Genomic DNA, 21,342 nt, shown 5'->3' on the forward strand with positions numbered 1-21,342 from the left:
TATATATAAAAAGTTTAATTAAGTTTAGAACTGCAGATAACAGTTTTCTGGCTGAAACCAGTAGACGGGCTATTGTGCTCTATAACGAAATATATTGCACACTCGGTCAGTCTCAACTAATATGGGATGAATATCACTATCACATTTTCACAATTCCAGGACTAATATTCAAAAATATAATTAGTTAATGAATACATGTAACGTATGATTCTTAAGAAATATTTGCAGGTTTTCAGAATGTGTTTTCTGAAACCTGTAATCCCTGTTACGCATTATGTAATAATATCACACGTTATATTCATGGTCTTTTTCTTATATATATATATCATATGTTACAAACTTTACATCCTGAGTGCAATAAAGTCTTGTTTGGTCTTGTCAACTATCCTTTTCTCCCTGTTCTTTAACGGTTTGAAATCATATTTATCTGCTGAGTATAATTACATTGGAATGTAATCAGTTATTTACCTTATGCAGCAGTATAATTACATTAGAATATACTTAGTTATTTACCTTATGAATATACTCAGTGATTTACCTTATGCAGCAGTATAATTATATTAGAATATACTCAGTTATTTACCCTATGCAGCAGTAGATTTACATTAGAATATACTTAGTTATTTACTTTATGCAGCAGTATAATACATTAGAATATACTTAGTTATTTACCTTATGCAGGAGTAAAATTACATTATAATATACTCAGTTATTTACATTATGTAGCAGTATAATTACACTGGAATATACTCAGTTATTTACCTTATGCTGCAGTATAATTACTTTAGAATATACTCAGTTATTTACCTTATGGAGCTGTAGATTTACATTGGAATATACTCAGTTACTTACTTCATGCAGTTGTAGATTTACATTGGAATATACTCAGTTATTTACCTTATGCAGCAGTATAATTACATTAGAATATACTTAGTTATTTATCTTATGAAGTAGTATAATTACATTATAATATGCTCAGTTATTTACCTTATGCAGCAGTATAATTACATTAGAATATACTCAGTTGTTTACCTTATGCAGCAGTATAATTATGTTAGAATATACTTAGTTATTTGCCTTATGCAGCAGTAGATATACATTGGAATATACTCAGTTATTTACCTTATGCAGCTATATAATTACACTGGAAAATACTAAGTTATTTACTTTATGCGGACGATTTGGTGATATTTGCGGAATAGAATAACACTGGAATATACTCTGCTATTGACTTTATGCGGACGATTTGGTGATATAAACCAGATGTATTACATTAGAATATACTCAGTTATTTACTTTATGCAAACAATTTGTCGATATTTCCTAAGTAGAATTACATTGGAAATATGCTCAGTTATTTAATGCCGATGATTTGGTGACATTTACTATAAGAAGTTCAAAGATTATTACAAAACTTGGAAACTGAAAATCAATTTATCAAAGATGAAAACGGACACTTAGGCACAAACCTAATAGTGACAGCATCCTACTTGAAATATCCTGCATGTGTGTTCATTTAGAATAGAAAAGAAAAATATTTTTTTTATAAAAAAAAACATTGTTCTATGTGTCAGAAAGCACTTGCAGTACAAGGCGCAAAGGGACTGTATGCTTGAATACCAGATCAAACCGCTTCGATAAATTGTCCTGAAGACTCCTTTTTCAAAAATACTAAATTAAATTGATTCTAAACTGTGGATAGGAGAGGTCTGAATCTTTCACGCGCTTAGTGAAACAGGAGTTGTGCATACTTCTTTCTGTAAGTATGCTAATGGAATCACTAAAAAGACATTAAAGGTGCTATCTGTCATGAAATAGGAAGAAGGTTAGTACAAATAGTAAGAAATTGTAAGACAGTGAAACATTTGTGTAAACTGCTAAAGTTGAAGCACATGAGATTTCAGAAGTAATGCTATGATCTACAGACAACTTGGGGTGATCACTGTAATGCTGGGCAAAGCACTTGATATATGATTAGTGTGAAGGATTAATCACGGGATGGGTGACGGTAGTTTGTTTTATTTTGTGTTCAAACATAAATGTAGACATACTGTACAAATTAAATTTTATTTAAGTTCCGTGGAAAAGCTACAAGTGTATTACATGCCAATGCATTATTTCTGCTGTCAATATTACACAAATAATTTATAAACTTTCCACACTGTTCATTTACTATTGATGTCAAGAATCAGAAACTTCCACGACATTGATAATTAATGTAGACTTGAAAACCCTCTATTTATACAACAATCTTGCTTTTTTGTATTGATACTGATGATAAATATAACTTTGCCGCTGAATGTCAAATGAACAGCAGCTTGAGAAGATTTTATATTCTTTCAAATATTTACTATGTTGCTACTTATGACAAGGTTTGCAACTGAATGGAAAATGCTGTAATAATTATCATAACCTTGACCATTACCTGAAGAAATCATTGAAGATCAGGGAATAAGTGTGTAAATTAAAGCATAATATCAGACTGTATGTACCAGATTTAAATGCATTAATGTAATCTGAGTCTGCAGTCAATCTTATTATTATTGTCATTATTACTATTATTATTATTATTATTATTCGTGACAGTCCAATTGCAAATATTGATGTCTCTACGAATGTCCTTATCTGTCTTGCTTTGTGTGGATAGCTGTTTCGTGTACCTCATAATTATGACTCTATATCCTTAACATAAGGAACGAAAAAGAGCAAAATCACCATTAAGTTTTATAAAATTAAATAAATAATTTATTTCCTTAGAATAAAAAATGAAACTTTAAAAGAACTTTAAGTATTGTGAATTAAATCCCAAATAACCCTAGAAGTTCTATCACAAGTAAAAACGTATAAAGTAATCTGAAGGAATTCCAATAGTGTTCTGAATCATGAGTGTGCTGATATAGCAATAACATGGGATAGTGTTAATGTACCAACAGTCTTCATGTATCATAATGATATAATCCAGCATGTTTCTAAATGAATTCAGCATAATCTCCAAATAGTGATTAAGTCCTATGTCATACAGCACTTTGTAATTCTAATCAATAATTTAAATAAAGAAATCCTCTAAATTAAAACTCAAAACAACTAAAAGACTGATTCCACTTTGGATATTAAGAGAGGAGTCAAGTTTATTTATCCCTAGAAGTTGTGTTTGTGACCAAAAAATTATGTAAGGAAAGTAAAGTGAAGAAATAGGTAATACAACGTGACAAAATATTTGTTGGTGAGAATCTTCTGGTGGCAATACATATTGGATTATGGGGTACCTGATTCATACCCCCTCCCCGTAAAAATGAACAAGAGACGTTGTTTAAGCATGCCGAACTAAACAATAAGCACGAGAAGTCAACGTCGTGTACGAATACCTCTATACAGCGACACAAGTCATTGGACAAGGACACGAGCTGATAAAGATTTAACCTAGAAATGGTTTTCTTTCAGTAGAATACGGTCTATTATTTCCTTCTTTGACTGGTACAAACCCAACTTGAATAGAAAAGATTCGTATTCATTTCACTTGGTAAAAATCGAACACAATTTGCAGCATACTTTCTAAATAACATTGAGACCCGCATAAATCCCTTGCTAAAAATCTGAACATGACATTTGCTCAGACAAAGGACAAATTTATTTTGTTTGCCCTTCCTTTATTGTTTGCAAAGAGACGGCCCAGATTAAATATTGTTCATCGATCTGCGAAAGTTGTTGTGATGGGTTTTTCTATTTATAATAACGGTAGCCATATTTGATGATGAGTTTGAACCATTTATATAAAGTTAAGTTGCTACTAATGAGTGAGTGCTTTCGGTCTAATTAGGTCAAATTCTATTAAATTGTTTCTAGAAGCCTTTTGAGCTTTGGTGGGGAAGGATAACGGCAGCTAGATTTGAGAGCAGATCAGTATCAATTGTACAATCGCTTTTATGATGAATGCTTCCATTCAAATTAAGTTAAAAAGTCTTAAGCATTTGTTGTTAAAGATGATGTTTAAATTTTTCTACTTTTAAAAATGGAGGCTATTTTTATCGGCATTATTTGTTCAAATTTTAAATGCTTTTATGAAGAATGATCAAGGCTCGCTGTCAAATTTGATTGAAATTAGTCCAGTGAGAAGAAACAGAAAAAACAATTGATATGGACAACGCTACGGATAGTAGTAGACAGGAGGATAATTCTGGCATATAAGTTTTTATCTTCCTTGAAGATATCAAAAATACACAGAGTTGATACTACCTTTCAAATTGAATTTCAAACTAAAAGTGCCAAATGCCAGAAACACTGATCTTCTATATTACATAAATGACAATCAGTCCTCAGCTAACTATCAAGGAAAACGATAAACTTCTAAAATCTGTAAACTGAATGACAGAATGTTATATCAACACAAACCTTTTATCTATTTAATATTAATATTTTTCTCAATGTACCCTTTCTCGAATCCAATCAAGTTGTATGGCATCTCTTGTGTTATGACTTTATCGTCTTAAACCAGGTAAGAGAAAGAAGTGAAGCCAACAAGTTTACTACAATTCACTAAAATATTTCCCTAGAATACAAAGTGAAAATTTAAAAGGAACTTCCAGTAATGTAAATTAAATCCCAAATAAACCAAAAATGTTCTATCAAAAGTCGAAAAGTATAGAGTATTCAGAATGAATTTCAATAATCTTGAATGTGCTGATGTAACGAATAGTCTTGAGTTACTAGATGTGCTCATAGTCTGGATCTACAGCAATGATAGAATTAAGAATGTATTTGAATGATTCCTCAATAATCCCAAAGAAGAGTTTTAGTGCAAAGATCAATGAACACTTTGTAATTCTGATGAACAAATTAAATAAACTATTCATCTCAAATTATATCGGATCACAACTGAAATTGATTCCACAGACTGATACAAAAGTAGGAATGAATAACTGTTTATCTGGTCTCCTTTATATACAGAGTGTCGCCCGACCTATGACCAACAAAATGCCCTGCATGTGGCTCATTTATAATGGAAAATACCATCAAAATTCGTAAACAAGGTTGCTTACAGAACTGTCTAGGTTCGTAAACAAGGTTAAGTCAACGTCTTGAACTCAATTCAAGTAAACGTCTTTTAAAAAAAAAAAAAACATGACAATAGTCAGGTAGGCCAAAAGTCGGCCCGTAATCAATAACAAAGGTTAAAAACACAGGATAAATAAAATTTACATAATACCTGTTAGTAGGTTCTTTTGGTATTTTCTGTTATATAAATGAATTGTTTGTCATTTCAACGACATCTGGCCTAATGATTTGATCCCAAAGTTTACTATAAAATAGCACCTACATTAGTGAAAATATAATTTTAAAGTACACAAAAAGATAATAAACAAATAAATAAATAAGCAAAATCACTAATAGGAAGGCTTTATAAAGCGATATACATCGTCTACATCAATAGGACAAAATTGTTGTAGGAGGCTTTATTGCAGCTACATCATTCACTATTAGAACTGAGAAAGAATTAAATTTAGTCATTGATAGATTACAAAATGAAATGCAAGACACTGTTCAACTTTTGCAAAGTATCAGTCAATGTAGTCATTGTGACAAAACATACAAATGTAAAGTCATATATACAGAAGGTATACCACTGAATTAAAATACGTATTCCTATGTACAGTTGCGTCGGTCAGAAAGGGCATTTTGTATTCACTAGGATGCAGCATAGACTATTCTGTGTGGGCATAAGCTAAAACAGATACCTAAATAATGTTAATAAAGTACAAAATATAGGTCATGGTGACCTTTGGTTTTGGACTTTAACTAGCAGATATCCATCCAATTATCAAGTTCTATGATTTAAATATACACCAAAAATTGAACTTTAAGCAAAAAAATTAAACAAAGAGATCAAAGGATGAAATGTGCGTCACAGAGACATTCTTTTGCAATAAGTTTCTATTTCATATTAAGGAGAATCTCCTCGCCAAGTGTCATAATTAAACCTAATCTACTAAGACAGACAATTGTCAAATGTAGGGCACATTTACCTTTCCGGATTAGTTTAAAGATTAAAGCACTAAATAATAAAAAAATCACTAACTGTCTAGCAACTGACTGTTACTAACAATTAACATGAGTGTGGGATTGGATATCAGTACTGTTTAGACCTATTTAGTTATAATAAGACCTTAAGTGGACCTTCTTCCTGGAAACCAACACTACTTGCACAGGAAAGATTACAAGTGCGGTAGTTATCTCTCACGTTACGTATTTCGATTCTTAAGTGAAAATGTTATAGATACCGGTACTGTCGCATTACTTTGTCATGTGTCAAGTATGTCAACCTGCGGTTCATACAAAGACGTCATTTTTGCGTACACTATTACTTGTTTATTTTTATTATATTGACCCAATGTACAGTCTTTGTAATATTCCAAATTAAACCTAAATCAGAGTGCTTATAGTTTCTGATCAGATAGAGAGCACAAAGCAGCAAAAAAGACCAGTCCCCATATTTTCGAAGCAAGAAATTCAAGAGTAAGCTTAGAACACCAAACTTGAACATTATAAGTCGAGGAAATCAAATGTAATTAAAGTACAGCGGAATAATATAGGAACAGAAGTTTAGAACTTCATGAAAGTTCTACGAGTCTAATTTCATCTTAGTCAAGTGTAAGGGTGTACAATATTGTAGAATAGTATGTCTGTAGTATAAATTTCACAGTACATTCTTTCGTGGCCGGCGTGACGAGTGCCCATTAAGATTGATATATTGACTAGTCCCGCAAAAAATTACTGACTGCGAGGGATAGCATCTCCTCTGCTTGGAGTATGAACTGAATTGAATTTTAATTAGGACACGCTTGGCTAATAGCTGGGAACAGATGAAAGTGCAATGTTAACACGAGGTCACTGTGATAAACGTCCAGAGTTGATATGTACCAGGGAAACATTTAAGAAATGGTAGTCCATTTCTAACATGTACCATAAAATGACATTTTCAGAATAAATAACGTCGGACTGAAAAGAAATGTCTGCCTTCGATGCGAATGATACAGATTATTGGCGGGTAAAGTAGCAAATCCTCACTGGATAATCTAAACCAGGGTGTGCGCGTGATGTTCCCAGATGAAATTTTAGTTAGAATAGTTCCTCTCGTAGAATTTATCAGTCCATATTTTTCTGGCAAAGGGGAAGTCTTGACTCCGGAAAATGTAGAGTATTTTTGCAGCATATTTAAGCATCTTTTTCTTTCACTAAATATTCACCGATTTTCGGGTCCAATACACGTGAAATTCTCGCCGTTTCTCCCTGTGGAGTGCGTCATTCCCCCCCCCCCCACGTGCCCCCATTTCATATGTTGGTCAGCTGTGCCCAAACTGCGCAATAGGTAAAGGTTAGACTCGAGCCTCTTTGACATAATACAAACAAACCGCCTGTTCTACAGCGAGTAAAAGCAATTGTTATGTATATTTGATTTAATTATATCTGATTTAATATATATTTACTTCAATTTAATTGTTTGTCAGTTTTAATTTTTTTATTACATGCTATTGTAATGTAAATTTATTCACTAGAGATGATACTTTATTTCAGAAAATAGTTTCACCTTGAGTGATCGTTTTATAAACACCAGGTGTTGATCTAGATCCTGACCGAGATGGAAAATTAGTAGCAACCACGTAGACAAGTTCTATTTTTATTTTAAAATGATTGGTTGCTGTCGAGGTCATGATGGGACTATGTGCTTAAGATGTAAACAATTTAGTTTTTCTTAAAGCAAACTGGTTGGTTTTCGTCAGGGCCACACTGGGTGTACGTGTATTTTAAAAAGTACATAATTTCTATAAGCTTCTAGAACATGATCACATGACCCCCTGTTTACGTTTTAAAAGACATATAGCCACTGTTCTGGAGAGTTATTCTCAGTTGCAGCTGGGCTTTTTCTTACACTAGAAGTCGAATGCTGTGCTGTTTGGAGTTATTTGAAACTGCTTGGCTTTAAAGAGGATTAATTCTTTTTTCCTGGAAAATGCGTGTGCTCATGTGAAACTGTTGAACAAGGACAGCTTTTATAAAACTTTATTCAGGTATCAAAAACCGGAGTGATAATTCTTGTTTCTACAAAGAACTGTAGACTTCAACAACACATGTTACAGCATACGTCACCGTCTTCCATCTTGGATTCTTCGTCGTGATTCGAACTTGAAATCCGTAGAACATTTTGTAATTAGGACTTCAAAAATTTTATTCTTGGATTATTTTTGGATTTGATTCTTAAAACCGTAAGTTCGTATTTTTTCCCTCATTTTTACAGAATTTTCCAGGGAAAATTAATAGTTTTGTTTTTCAAAGTTTGTTCCTTCACTTGTTCTTGTGTTACTGTTTATTCGAGCCTAAACACGTGACATAAGACAACTGATTGACAAAAAAAAACCAACAAAAAACAATGCCGTTTATTGTTATAACTAACAATGCCTAAAATGGGTGTGAATTTATGTTAACAGTTCAAATGTGGTCTCAAGCGACCATACATGTGATAACTATTTCCCACATTTTATATCCCACCTTATTTCCTTATTGTTAACTCATATATGTATATAACACTGCTTCACTGCTTGCTAAATAACACATTTATTCCGTATGAATGTTTTTTTTTTTTTTTGGGGGGGGGCACATATGCTCTGTGACACGTTTCTTCATTCCTTCTTTTAATTTAATGATGGTAATTAATGCTAATATATACAGTATATTAATGTCAGGTGTTGACTCGTGTAAGTTTTTTTGTTTGAATTGAGATCATCGTTTGCTAATCGAGAAACAAATCTACAGCATTCAGTGATCATTCTCTGGATTTAGGAAGCAATACACTACAAGCAAATCAGGTAAAGCGCAGCAAAAATACATTTCTGAACTCCTGGTTGAAGCTAGCCATAAAAGCGGGGGGGGGGGGGGGGGGTTTACTTCCTGAATGCATGAAATCGACGGTCGCATTATACATCACTTATGTTACATTGCAAAGTAAGATCATAGGGTTTTAGTATTAAAATGTCATTATCTAAAGTTCCTTACAAAACTTACACATAATATACATTTGCTTAATACCTGATGTTTCTATTAAAAAATGAGAGAGAGAGAGAGCATTTATTTCAGGTGACAACAGTCATACCTAATGTACTAACTGTGATGCGGGATGCAAAGACCATGGAAGTAGTGCAAAACAGTCATGTAATGATTTATTTTCTAATATTATGGCTGTATTGCTTGTTGTTAATAAAGTAATAACCATCCCATCTTTTTCAATTTTCATCGCATATTACATTAATAGACTTGGAAAAATATTCACTACTTGTTCTGGCGACATTTTTTGAAAATTGACGATAAAATATTGATGTTGGCGATTGTATTTGCGACAACTTTTTAAAAGCCAGGACCGTCTCTGCTTTACTCGATCCGGGCAATAACACCGTGGTCGATCACCTCCAAGATAACGATAACCAAAACCCATAAGGACTAAGCGAGATCTCTCACATCATCCACAACCCCGTGACACTATGTTATAATATACTAATTTTGACAAACGTTTCAAGAAAACGGGGCTATCAATTTAAGCATGCAATACTTGCAATCAACTTTTAGAAATGTAGTATTCAAGAGTAATCTATAATCTTTTAGCAAGGTATGATTCAAGGATAATCTCTAATCTTTCCAGTTCAAAGGGCTAAACAAATCAGTACCATTTTGTTTATCAGCATCATGAAATACATGCCGACACAAACCTTTAACTACGTTTGATATGTTCCTCCAATCCGAACAAATTTGCAATTTTCAGCAAAATACAACGAAAGAATTCAGTTCAACGATGTATCTGAAGCTATTATATAAATCACAGTTGATCCATATAACGTGTGCCATTACCTGCTTTAATCATATGTGAAGCGTGTTCGACTGTTGCATCAAATAGTTTTAGACACAATTTATATTTAATCATATGTGAAGCGTGTTCGACTGTTGCATAAAATAGTTTTAGACACAATTTATAACTTTATAAATTATTATGATTCATGTATTAAAAATTAAATATACATAGAATACCTACAGTAAAGCTAGTTCTACTGTCTTTTTAATCTTCTTGTGTGAACACTTTTATAAGAACGGAAACGTTTTATTGGTGCACATAGATCACCAGTATGAGATGTCAAAGCTTAGGTATAATGATTGCAGAATGTGTGTGTGTGTGTCTATTTGTGACTTAGATTTGTAACATACCTTTAACAATTTTTCACTCATAATTGTGGCAGTTCATACTGATGTTCAGCACTGGGACATTATGCCGCAGACATTATCATGTACCACCTGAAACCAGGTCGACCACCAGTCCTAAAAGTAACTTCTTAATGCTGAAAGCACAGTCAGGCAGCTGCTAGTAACATTTTATTAGTCTTTGGCATGACTCGGACGGGGTTCGAAGCCGAGATCATCCATACCGAGGCGCACGTTCTAACCACTTATGCCACCGGAAAGTCCACATACATACATACATACATACATGTGTAGGTATATACGTACGGACCGCTCCGGTGGTCTAGTGTTTAGAGCGTCCGCCTCGGATGCGGGAGGTCGTGGGTTCGATCCCCGGCCGACTCATACCAAAGACTTATAAAAATTGTACTAACAGCTGCATCGCGCTTGGCGCTCAGCATTAAGAGGTTAGTGTTAGGACTGGTCGGCTTGGTGTCAGGATAATGTGACTGGGTGGGACATTGTGTAACATGTCTGGAGCATGATGCCCCAGTGCTAGACATTACTATAAACTGCCACAATGCAGACATTGTAGCGATATGACTGAAAAATTGTTAAAGCTACGTTAAAGATCCAAATCACACACACACACACACACGCGCGCGCGCTCGTACGTACGTACTTGGGTGCGAGCGTACATACATACATACATACACTTAGGACTTGTCGCTTAATGTAGCTTCTTCATGCAGGATTTAGTGCATATTTTGTTTTATATCTGTTTTGCACGAATTATAACTGATGTTAAAATGTGCGAACAGGAATGATGGCATATGGATCATTTTAAAAAAATTAGGTTTGGCGCACCTTGCATATTTAGAAAGAAAAATAGTGTGTGTGTGTGTGTGTGTGCGCGCGTGCATGCGTGTGTTTTGCTTCAAAAATGAAGAAAAAATACTATAAAAAGAACATGTCATTACTAGAAACAAGGGGACAAGGGGACAAACCAACATTTTTGGTTACTAGGAGAACTCAGAAGATTCTACAAAGACCTCATAATCAATAATATCGGCTAATGATATTAAACAATGTATCATACGCACGCAGTTTTGATTCTATCAGTGATTGTTTTGTTTTATACAACGGAATTTTAAACAGTTAGATGCTGGCTTTTAAGTTAGATTCATTCATCATGGGTTATTATGGTTTATTTCTTGTCATTTTCTTAACAAATAAAAAACTATTTTATGCAATTTTATACCAGAAAAATAATGGAAATATATAATGTGATTTAAAATTTAATGCTCAGTTTATGGATAGACATTATCAACAAGAAATAGAAAATATAAAAAGAAAATGAATGTCTTTGATATCATCTTAACACAAAATTGGTGTCCGAAATTTAACTAAACAATCTCACAGGATCACTGATACAACCAAACAGGTATCCGACAAGATCGAATACCTAATTCTGGAAACTGACAAACATGAGCACTCTCAGGAGGTGATAGATGGAGTTATCTCACTTGGTAAAAGCATAAAAGCAAACATTAACATTAACAACGCTTTGTTATGCAATTGAATCAATTTAGAATATGTCAAAAACTACTCCTCTACGGTAATGATGTTGTTGTTGTTGTTGTTGTTGTGGGGTTTAACGCCATTTTTCAGCACAAGATAGGCTAAGTATGGCGGCCAGTATTAATGGTGGAGGAAGAACCCGGGAAAACCCCGGGAAGAACCACCGACCCACGAGAAGCTACTGGCAAGCTTTCTCACATACCCACATTGGCCGAATCCTAGACTCGAACCCACGCAGACAGAGGTGAGATGGCAGTGTTCCGTAACGGAGAGCGCTTTAGACCACTCGGCCACTCGGGGCCCCTCTACGGTAATGAAAATAAAAGTTAGATCGATACAGTATATGGTTGTATAGATGTCACATACTAATTAGTGATACTGAACAACTGTTTAATCAATTTAGATTATCGGTGAATGTGTACCAGAGAAATACATTAGGTCCGTAACAGTGATCAAAAGAGAACAACAAAAGCACTTTGACATGTTGAAACTTTTGGTGCATGATAAGGGAGATTGCAGTTATCTAGGAATAAAAAGATCACTCGAGCCCTAAGTCATACATCCTGTACCTGAATCCTAAACATTTTACGACTGGATACTGTGTCAATACATGCCGATAACTAACTTTAGATGGGCAAGTAACAAATAGATTGGCTGGATGTCTTATCGATGTTGTTTCGGAAATACCAAGCAAGATTCATAATCTATATAAGGAGTATCACCTTGCTCTTCAAACGATGACTTGGACTCGAAGAAATGTCAGCACTAGGTGAGAAAGGAAAGAAACCAGCTATACCCAAATTACTGTGTACGTTTTATGACAAAGAAAAGTATGTACATTCACTACAGAAATTTGAAGTCGAACATCCAATCAGCCCAAGACAGTTGTCCTATTTTATCAGCAGCCGTGGCAGAAGTCCAAAACAGATCGCAACACAAACTTAAGCAACGAATCGACAAGTGATTCTTAAAAGAATCCTTTTTACAAGTTGTTGAAAAACAGTGTATTCTGCAAACGAATGCAAAACCTCCACACAAAAAAGAACAACAGTAAAAAAAATATTAATTAATGAAATAAAATTCTCAAAGTGGCGAAGCAATCTTGCATTTGCCTGGAGGACAATAATCAATGAGGATTTGGTTTTTATCTGTATGCAAAACAAGAAAAGAAAGTTCCGAACCTATTTATGGTGACTTCACAATGTTGGAATTATTAAAATGCCCAATAAACTACAATTGGTACGACAAAAAAAATTAAACTTGGTGATTAGTCGAAGGAAAATAGTTTTTTTTTAAAAATCAATATTCAAGCACACTAAACACACCGTAACTTTTTAAAGAGTTAAATGGCTAAACGATTAAAAGATTCTGTGGTTTAAGATATAAAAGGTAAAACTTCTTTTGCTTAGGACTAATCATGGACAACAGCAAACAAGAGAATCAATATACGTTTGATAAAAATAGCTCTAATTTTGTACACAGTGGAAATCGCCAGGTAATTACTGCACTCAGTAACAAAACAAAAGCGGTGGCTTTGTCAATCAATGTCGAATGAGGCGTTGTCTTATAAGGTAAACACAATGCTTCGTGGTTATTTAATTTAATGCACTGGCTATTTAATGTAATAACATATCTTACTAACAAATTAAATTCCATGGCAATAAATGCAAATGTTAAAGGTAGAGGACTTGAGATAAAACGGAATAACTTTAAATCAAAATCATCAAAGACATCTACATTAGCCTCAGCAGAAATTTGTTCAGGGTGGGGCAAGACATAATCGGGGGTGGGGTGGGTGGGGTGCAAAGCCCAAGCCGAAAGGACAGATGGTCTTTTAAGAAATCGAGGCAGGGTGGGGTCAAACTTATAAACTGTCACTAAACTTTAATGTCTTCTAAGAACTTGTGATGGACAAGAAAACATGGAAAACATGCAAAAATGCTACTTTTGAAATGCCATCCCCCTTTAGTTATTTAAATTAAATTTGAAAATAAAATTTATGCCGATCTGAAAAAAGAGGCTTTACCGATCAGGATGGTCAACTTATCTGAGACTGAAAAAGAACTAGCAAAACTAGGCAACTTGAAGAAATTAATGAAGCAATAGGTGGTGGTCAAATGAACACAAAAACAAATGTAAACCACAGGTTATCCACCACAATTTTTGAAAATTCAAATCTTGAAAACGTTTCTAATGAGATTGAAGGAAATTATTTTGCAAAGAGCAAAGATTCATTACTCTACATGAGAGTGTGGGGGTGTAGTGGTTGTCTAGGGGTGGGGTTCTTCTTATAGACTTTAACGAATTATGAGAAGTTCCCCTGGTCCTTATTCAGAAGGTTAATTCTGGACACTATATTATTTATTGACTAAATATATTTATGGCTACGAGCCCCCAGTCAGCAATGCCGACAGTTAAATTAAAAGAAATACAAAGATGAAATTTAAACAATAACAATTTAATAAATGAAATTTAAAAGAATTTAAAGTAATCAATGTCTCTCTTTCACCCAATGATCCCTTTGATCATCATTTGAGTTCACAGTGTGAGGAGATTTTTCCCTTCTTGAGTGCTACTCATCTAAATCTCTTCGTTCCCTTGTCTTTCTCTCCTTTCGTGATCTCCACTTCCGCTTCCTCTTCTATAATCCTTGTTCCTTGCCGTTATCTTGACTTCCGGTTCCTCTTCTAGTATCCGGAACCCTTGACGATATCCCTTGAGGTCACCCGAAATTCACTCGGTATCTCTCACCGTCACCCGAAATTCTCTGAACTTCTCTCGTCCCCCGAAATTCTCTGAAATTCTTTCGTCCCCCGAAATTCTCTGAAATTCTTTTGTCCCCCGAAAGCTTCCTGATCGAAGCTATTTCATGAATTTCCTAAATTCCGCCAATTTTTACGAATGGCTAACGGAGTGTGTGTCACTGCGACTCTTAAACACCAACTGACGAATTTCAGGCTCGTACAAGTCTTATGTCAGTTTCTCGAATCAAGTCCCACCTACAACGCATCCCGATTGGATGGCGACGGACTCTGGTCATTTGATCGAACTGTCAATCATAAAAATGTCAGTCTGTGTGTCCCCATGTACTGTCCAGCCTACCATTGTCGGCTTCCGGCTCTTTGAAGTTGTCTACGTCACGTGTTCCCATGTACAAAGATTCCCGCCAGATTTCCACTCAAGAGCTCAAACAAAGACTGGGTTACGTAAGAGGATTAGCCAACTTAGGCACTTGGAAAACCAAAGCTTACCTGGCTCCACTTACAGACTTATAAATACATGTATAATACAAGGGGTTGGGGTAAAACATCACAGAGAGATATTGATAAATATCTTCCAAATTTTGATTTGATACAAATTTTGAATGAAAAGACTAGAATTGAGTCTTGATTACGTCATATATTTACACCTGGCAAACGTAAAATAATAACCTTTGATCGTTTACCAGGTTTCAATCTATAAACACATATGTAATGTTCAGGGTGAAGCGTTGCTGCGTGAAGTGAAAATTTCGAAGATGAATTAAACGGGCAGCAACTGAAAATTATCAAATCATTCAGCCACAACAACGCTGAAATGTCAAATAAATCATTTAACATGAAAGCAAAGCCTAAATAACCAGCAAATAAGAGACTCAACAACAGTTATTAGATGTGTGAATGCGAATCATTATTAAAAAGATGTAAAATGTGTGTCTGTGTACTGGGGCGTACCTAAAGTATTTGGCACGCGGGGCGGATCCTTAATTTGGCACCACACAAATAATGTTAAAATGTAAACACACAGACAAATATATTATGTTTTCAAGTAGAATTTTAAACAGTACAGTACTGTCATAAGAAAACTGGAAATAACGTTTACTTTGGCGAAATTTTCATTTGGTTTGAAAATTTGTATTTGTATTTCAACTCTCCCGATAGCACCCACCTTCTGGCTATCACCCGCGGTGGACCGCCCTCTCTCACCCCATTTAATACGCAACTGTCTGTGTATCGTTCTTCCATTCACTTTACAAAGTTTCAGACGGTCATTATCGTTTAGCTTGATAATGGTTGTCAGTTATGAAGCATGGAAGGAGAGAGTTTCTAACAAACCGAAATTTTAGTTTGAAATTCAATTTAAAAGGGTAGTAATTCAGCGAAGTTAAGTAGCTTGGTTGCCGATACGTTTGATCTTCGAAGAAAACAAAATATCCAGTGTTCCAGAACTGTCACCTTTTGTACTAATAAAGCACAATGCAAGACAGATAACGAACTTCGTGCCCGCACTCAGAACCATACAATAAGCTCACTTGGCATTTTGCCCTGGTGAGCTAAAGAAAAAGAATTCATACGACTATTTTTAACATGGTTATTTCGAACTTATTTTTTTTAAACCACACTAATTTTGAGATTAAATTATTACCTCAATTACTCCCTGAAGTATTCGAATAGCAAACACGAACCCGTAGTGGTGTTGAATGGCAGCTGGCATGACCATCAGTAGTATACCGCTCAGTAGTACGGAGAGTCCACATACTCTGAAGGAAAACGGCCACAGTTTAGAAATTCCATAGTAATTTTAGTTTTATTTTAAATGATAGGAAAGCATGGAAGATATGCATCCAAACAAACAGTGTGAAGATCGGACCATCGGGAAAGGTTATTTCAATTTTTTACATTTTTCAGAAACCCTGACAGTGTATTACTTGCGATTCTAAGGGGTTATGTGTTGACATATCAGACTATAAAAACGAATGCCAGCTAATTATCATAATTATTCCTTTAAAATCATCTTGTCGGCAATTAATACATGACTTTTAAGTATGCTGAGAAGATTCGATGACTGTTGAACAAGTTATTTTTAGAACGCAAGAACGCCCTCGTCTAGTAATAATTTTGTTTTCTTGATCTGGGAGTATTTAGGGGGAGGGATGTTTTCATTTCCTGAAGTAAAAGAGTATGTCCTTATTGAATTGTTTTTATGATCTTCGTACAGGAAGTCTTAACATGACAGAAAAGTGTACCTGCAAAAGGACGATGTCAAATAAAATGGTGTGCCCATTGCCCAACAATATTAGACTATTATCTCCCCTTCGTGCAAAACGGAATTATATTATAACAGACTCAAATGCACCATTTTAAACGAAGTATTAAAAAAAGGAAGTGAATATATTTTTACTGATAATACTTTGTGCCCTTTCCGCTTCCTGTGTATGCGTGAGTTTCCTTTAAACAGATTGATCTGATTTGCTCCATGAGCACATTGCCGGATTAAGCTAGTGCGAAGCCTGTAGCATATGTTAAAAACAAAAACCCGCATAAATATTGAAACACATACATTTTAAACATGCATAGTAAAGTAATTGTATTTTTTCATTTGCTATAAAGCCAGATAATACTACAGATATGCCTGACATTTCAGTAACAGTATTATTTATATGTAGGTAATTTATAGCTTGAAAGCATTTAGCCCGGGGCCCTTGGAAAGTGCGGGGCCCGTAGCATATGCTTATTTTGCTACTAGGATAATCCGGCATTGCATAGGCATTCTTAAGTCGGACGTCGATGTTATAGTGTCTTTGTTAATGTTAATACGTCGGACACTATAAAGGATCGCTTCAAACTAGATTTGTTCCTATTTTCATTAATAACGTTAGCAGCTAAATTTAAGGGCTTCACCTCAAGGAGAACTGTTGTGTGAATTAGTATAACTTTCATTTTTTTATTAATTTTTTGTCTGATTCAAAATGTTGAAAATCGTGGAAGTTAGACTGTGTTCAATGACGGAAGGCCAAAAATTTCGCTGAAAGAAGGCCATAATTTTCCCGTCGCCACACGTAAATCTTAAAATGATGTTTTGAGCTACAAGACCACTGCTTCCCGTCGCCACACGTAAATCTTAAAATGATGTTTTGAGCTATAAGACCACTGCTTCAAGTCACTACACTTAAATCTTAAAAATAGTGTTTTGGTCTATATATCATTGCCTCCCATCACAACATTTAAATCTTAAAATGGCGTTTGATCTGTAAGACCACTGCTTCCCGTCACGATACTTAAATCTTAAAATGTTGTTTTGATCAATAAGACCACTGCTTCCCGTCACGACACTTAAATCTTAAAATGGTGTTTGATCAATAAGACCACGGTTCCCCTTCACCACACTAAAATCGAACTAAGAAAAGAACACTCCTATAGTATATATTTCTGCTTTGTAGGGTTTGCCTTTGTAACATGCCTTTCAACACGAACTGCACATAAGTTGCACTTTCTTCTTCTTTACAGTTAAAAGAAAAGAAAAGGACGGTCGGTCAGTACCTTTTGGCGGAGAATCGGACAGCAAGTATTCCGCCCGGAAACTGGGTTAAAGTACTGCTTATGAAATACGCTGTCTGGAACAGGAAGTTGACCCCAGGCGGCCACTCGACCTCCAAATTTTGACTTGTACCGGTGGTTGTGCACTGGTTAACACAAATAAAAATCATATGTTACCTTTTATCGCCATTATCAAGGTAATATTATTATCGTGTGCAGTGGGTGCTCAGCAATTGTCAAGTAACATAGTCATACACAGCTATTATCCATTCATACATATCTCCTAACGCAGTGGTTCTCAAGCTGGAGCCGCGAACCCCGGTGGAGGAGGGTGGGGTGTGGAGTTTCCCCACGGGAGCCTAAATGTACAACTATAAGCATGAGGGGATCGGCGATTTTTTTCTTAAGTTAAGAAGGGGTCCTCTATCTCGAAAAAGCTGGAAACCACTGTGACCTAATGTACTCAGTTGCTGCCAATTGTGTTTCTGTTAACTTTTCTTATTTCTTATTTATTCGTCCATACGTTTTAAAATATCAGTAGTCTTCTTCTGTTGAATAAGGAGTACTAGTGTAATACAATAAGCTTCATTACTGGCATTTTATAATGAGTAAATGATGCAGTAATTTGAATGAATGATATATTCAATAGTAAAAGATCCTGGCATGTTGTACTAATTATAGCTTCAACAGTATGTAATGCTGGCATATTATAATAATTATAGATTCAATAGTAAATGGCGTTGACATTTTATAATAATTATAGATTCAATAGTAAATGATGCTAGCATTTTGTAATAAGAAGAGATTTAATAATAAGTAATGCTGGCATTTTGTAATAATTATAGATTCAATAGTAAATTATGCTAGCATTTTGTAATAAGTAGAGATTTAATAGTAAGTAATGCAGGCATTTTGTAATAATTATAGATTCAATAGTAAATTATGCTAGCATTTTGTAATAAGTAGAGATTTAATAGTAAGTAATGCTGTAATTTTTTAATAATTATAGATTCAATAGTAAATTATGCTGAATGAACTCATAATAAATATTAACTTATTCATTTATTAGTTCGTCACTTCTTCATTACTTCCTTCAAAACTTAACTTAGACTGGCTTGTCCTTTTCTCACTACATGAAAGGTCCAAATTGTTTATTGGTATAAATTATTGCACAATGCACATGTAACAGTCTCTTATTACCAAGAAATGAAATGGCTGTTATACAGCAACCTTTGACCCAGAGAAGTAATCGAGCTTCCTCAAAGAGAGAGAGAGAGAGAGAGAGAGAGAGAGAGAGAGACAGAGAGATATGGACCTTTGTTGCAAATATGGAGTCGTCTTCATCTGTCAAGTTGTGTTTCGCTTTGTTCACGTGAACTATAACCAGGGAGAAGACTGCACGGTAACCAATAGACAGAAGGAGTCCCATGAATCCCATTAACACAACCCAGTAACGCTGTGCGCATGCCATTATCACAGTGGAAATGAGCCTATGCATAAAAGAATGTGAATATGAGAATTAAACCATTTTTTAAAAGTGTTTGTGTTTTATATCGAGAAATAATTAACTAATAAGTAAGGTCAGTAGGGATTACCTCCAGTTCGCACCCCGCCTCCTCCCAACACATCCAACATTATTTTGTACAATAATATTCGATACATATACGCTAGGACCCCTTCCATTCAAGAAGAAGGAAAAGCCCCGCCCCCCCCCCCCCCGTTACCAAATAAGAGGGGAGTACAATGACAGCAACTTTATCTTCTCCCCGACACGTTTCATTTTGTGTAATTTTGATTCAAATCAGATTTACGTTTATGATTGTACCAAGACACACAAACGCGCAGTTATAATGGAGAGCGTAATTGGTGAACTGACTTGGCATTTGAAACAGATAAATGGCAGTCTATATTTCAAACTATACCTTTACCTGCTCATACTCTCTCCGAAATCATGTATAAATGTACCTAATTAAAATGTAATACTTAATAATATACTACTTCCATAAGAACTTGAAAATCTTCTTTAAAGTAATACATTTCTTATTGTCGAAATAAGGTTAGGTCTTGTGGTTTTAGACTAAATGGCAACATGATTGTGTTAGAGATTAACACAGACAAACAGTCAAATAGTCAAACAGGTTGTCGGATATACTGACAGACGGTGAAAACGATACAGAGAGAGAGAGAGAGAGACAGAGACAGAGAAGATACATCCGTTTGTTGATGGCAATGTGCTCTCGAGAAAGATTGGAATTTCCTTGAAGATGTGGGAAGGTCTGACTGTATAAAGTGGGAGCAAATCCGATTAAAAGTAGCTAGCCCTCACACATCGTCACCCCGAAGTGAAACAAAAAAGAGAAAAACAATTTTGAACCGGATAGTTCAGCTTGAACAATGATGATTCATCGTTAACACGCTGCGTTAGTGTGTATGTTCAATTGCATTATTTCCCCATAAGCTGTTTTTAAAGGTATTGTTTCAAATTTAGAACATGCCCAATATTTGCACTAGTTGTTATTGCTTGATTGACATGAGTTTACAGGAGGGGCGGGTTATTGCTTGATTAATATGAGTTTACTGGAGGGGCGGATACGCTTTATACAGCTTAAATATTTTTATACAGAAAATAAGACGTGATCAGCTATGCTAAAGGTTCACTGTTACATTTACATGTTGATTAATGTCTGTTTTTATGTCACGGTATGTAATGAATATTTCATATATTTCTACTGAAATATTTCTACTGAAATAAATAAAGTATATGCGTTTTAATTTAGTCATAATTCTACTTTTAAACAAAGTTTTCATTTTTGGTGGTCTTATATTATAATTATATATAACTGGCTGACAACGCGCTCTCAAACAGTTTCCACTGAAAAGGGTTCATTGTCTTTTTGTTGTTTTTATTTGATCAAAATTACACTTTGTTCCTAAATTTGTATCCTGACACCAGGCCGACCAGACCTAACACTAACCTCTTAATGCTGAGCGATATGCGAGGCAGTTGTTAGTATCATATTCTAAATCTTTGGTATCCAAGACGGACGCTCTAACCACTAGGCCACCGGAGCGGTTATAGTAAATACGTACATGCATAAAAAATATTTAGAACACGTGAGACTACAAAACACTGACAATATAAATGACAGGCAACAAACAACGAATAAGCAAGCGAGCGGACGTTTGAAAATTTGTATAACAAAAATACCTTTTAAAATGCTAGTCGACACTTCATTCTGAGGCAAAAAGA

General features: G+C 34.9%; 1 protein-coding gene across 4 annotated transcripts in view; it reads right to left on the reverse strand.

Moving 5' to 3' along the window:
- The window catches only part of LOC149800586 (vesicular glutamate transporter 1-like), an 81,651-nt gene that overhangs the window by 54,316 nt on the left and 5,993 nt on the right, over window positions 1-21,342 (reverse strand). For 3 of the 4 annotated variants that reach the window (XM_089954544.1, XM_089954545.1, XM_089954543.1), the window contains exons 2-4: window positions 19,408-19,582; window positions 18,096-18,238; window positions 16,201-16,315 (exon numbers count right to left, since the gene is read on the reverse strand). In XM_089954544.1, coding sequence (XP_089810670.1) covers window positions 16,201-16,315; window positions 18,096-18,238; window positions 19,408-19,563 — 414 coding nt within the window. In that variant the 5' untranslated portion in view covers window positions 19,564-19,582. Of the gene's footprint in view, window positions 1-16,200; window positions 16,316-18,095; window positions 18,239-19,407; window positions 19,583-20,303; window positions 20,431-21,342 lie in introns of those variants that run through there. The other variant, XM_089954542.1, reaches the window with a different exon arrangement.

The sequence above is a fragment of the Sinohyriopsis cumingii genome, chromosome 4 (genome assembly GCF_028554795.1).
Source record: "Sinohyriopsis cumingii isolate HCF-2022 chromosome 4, ASM2855479v2, whole genome shotgun sequence".
Lineage (NCBI taxonomy): Eukaryota > Metazoa > Mollusca > Bivalvia > Unionida > Unionidae > Sinohyriopsis > Sinohyriopsis cumingii.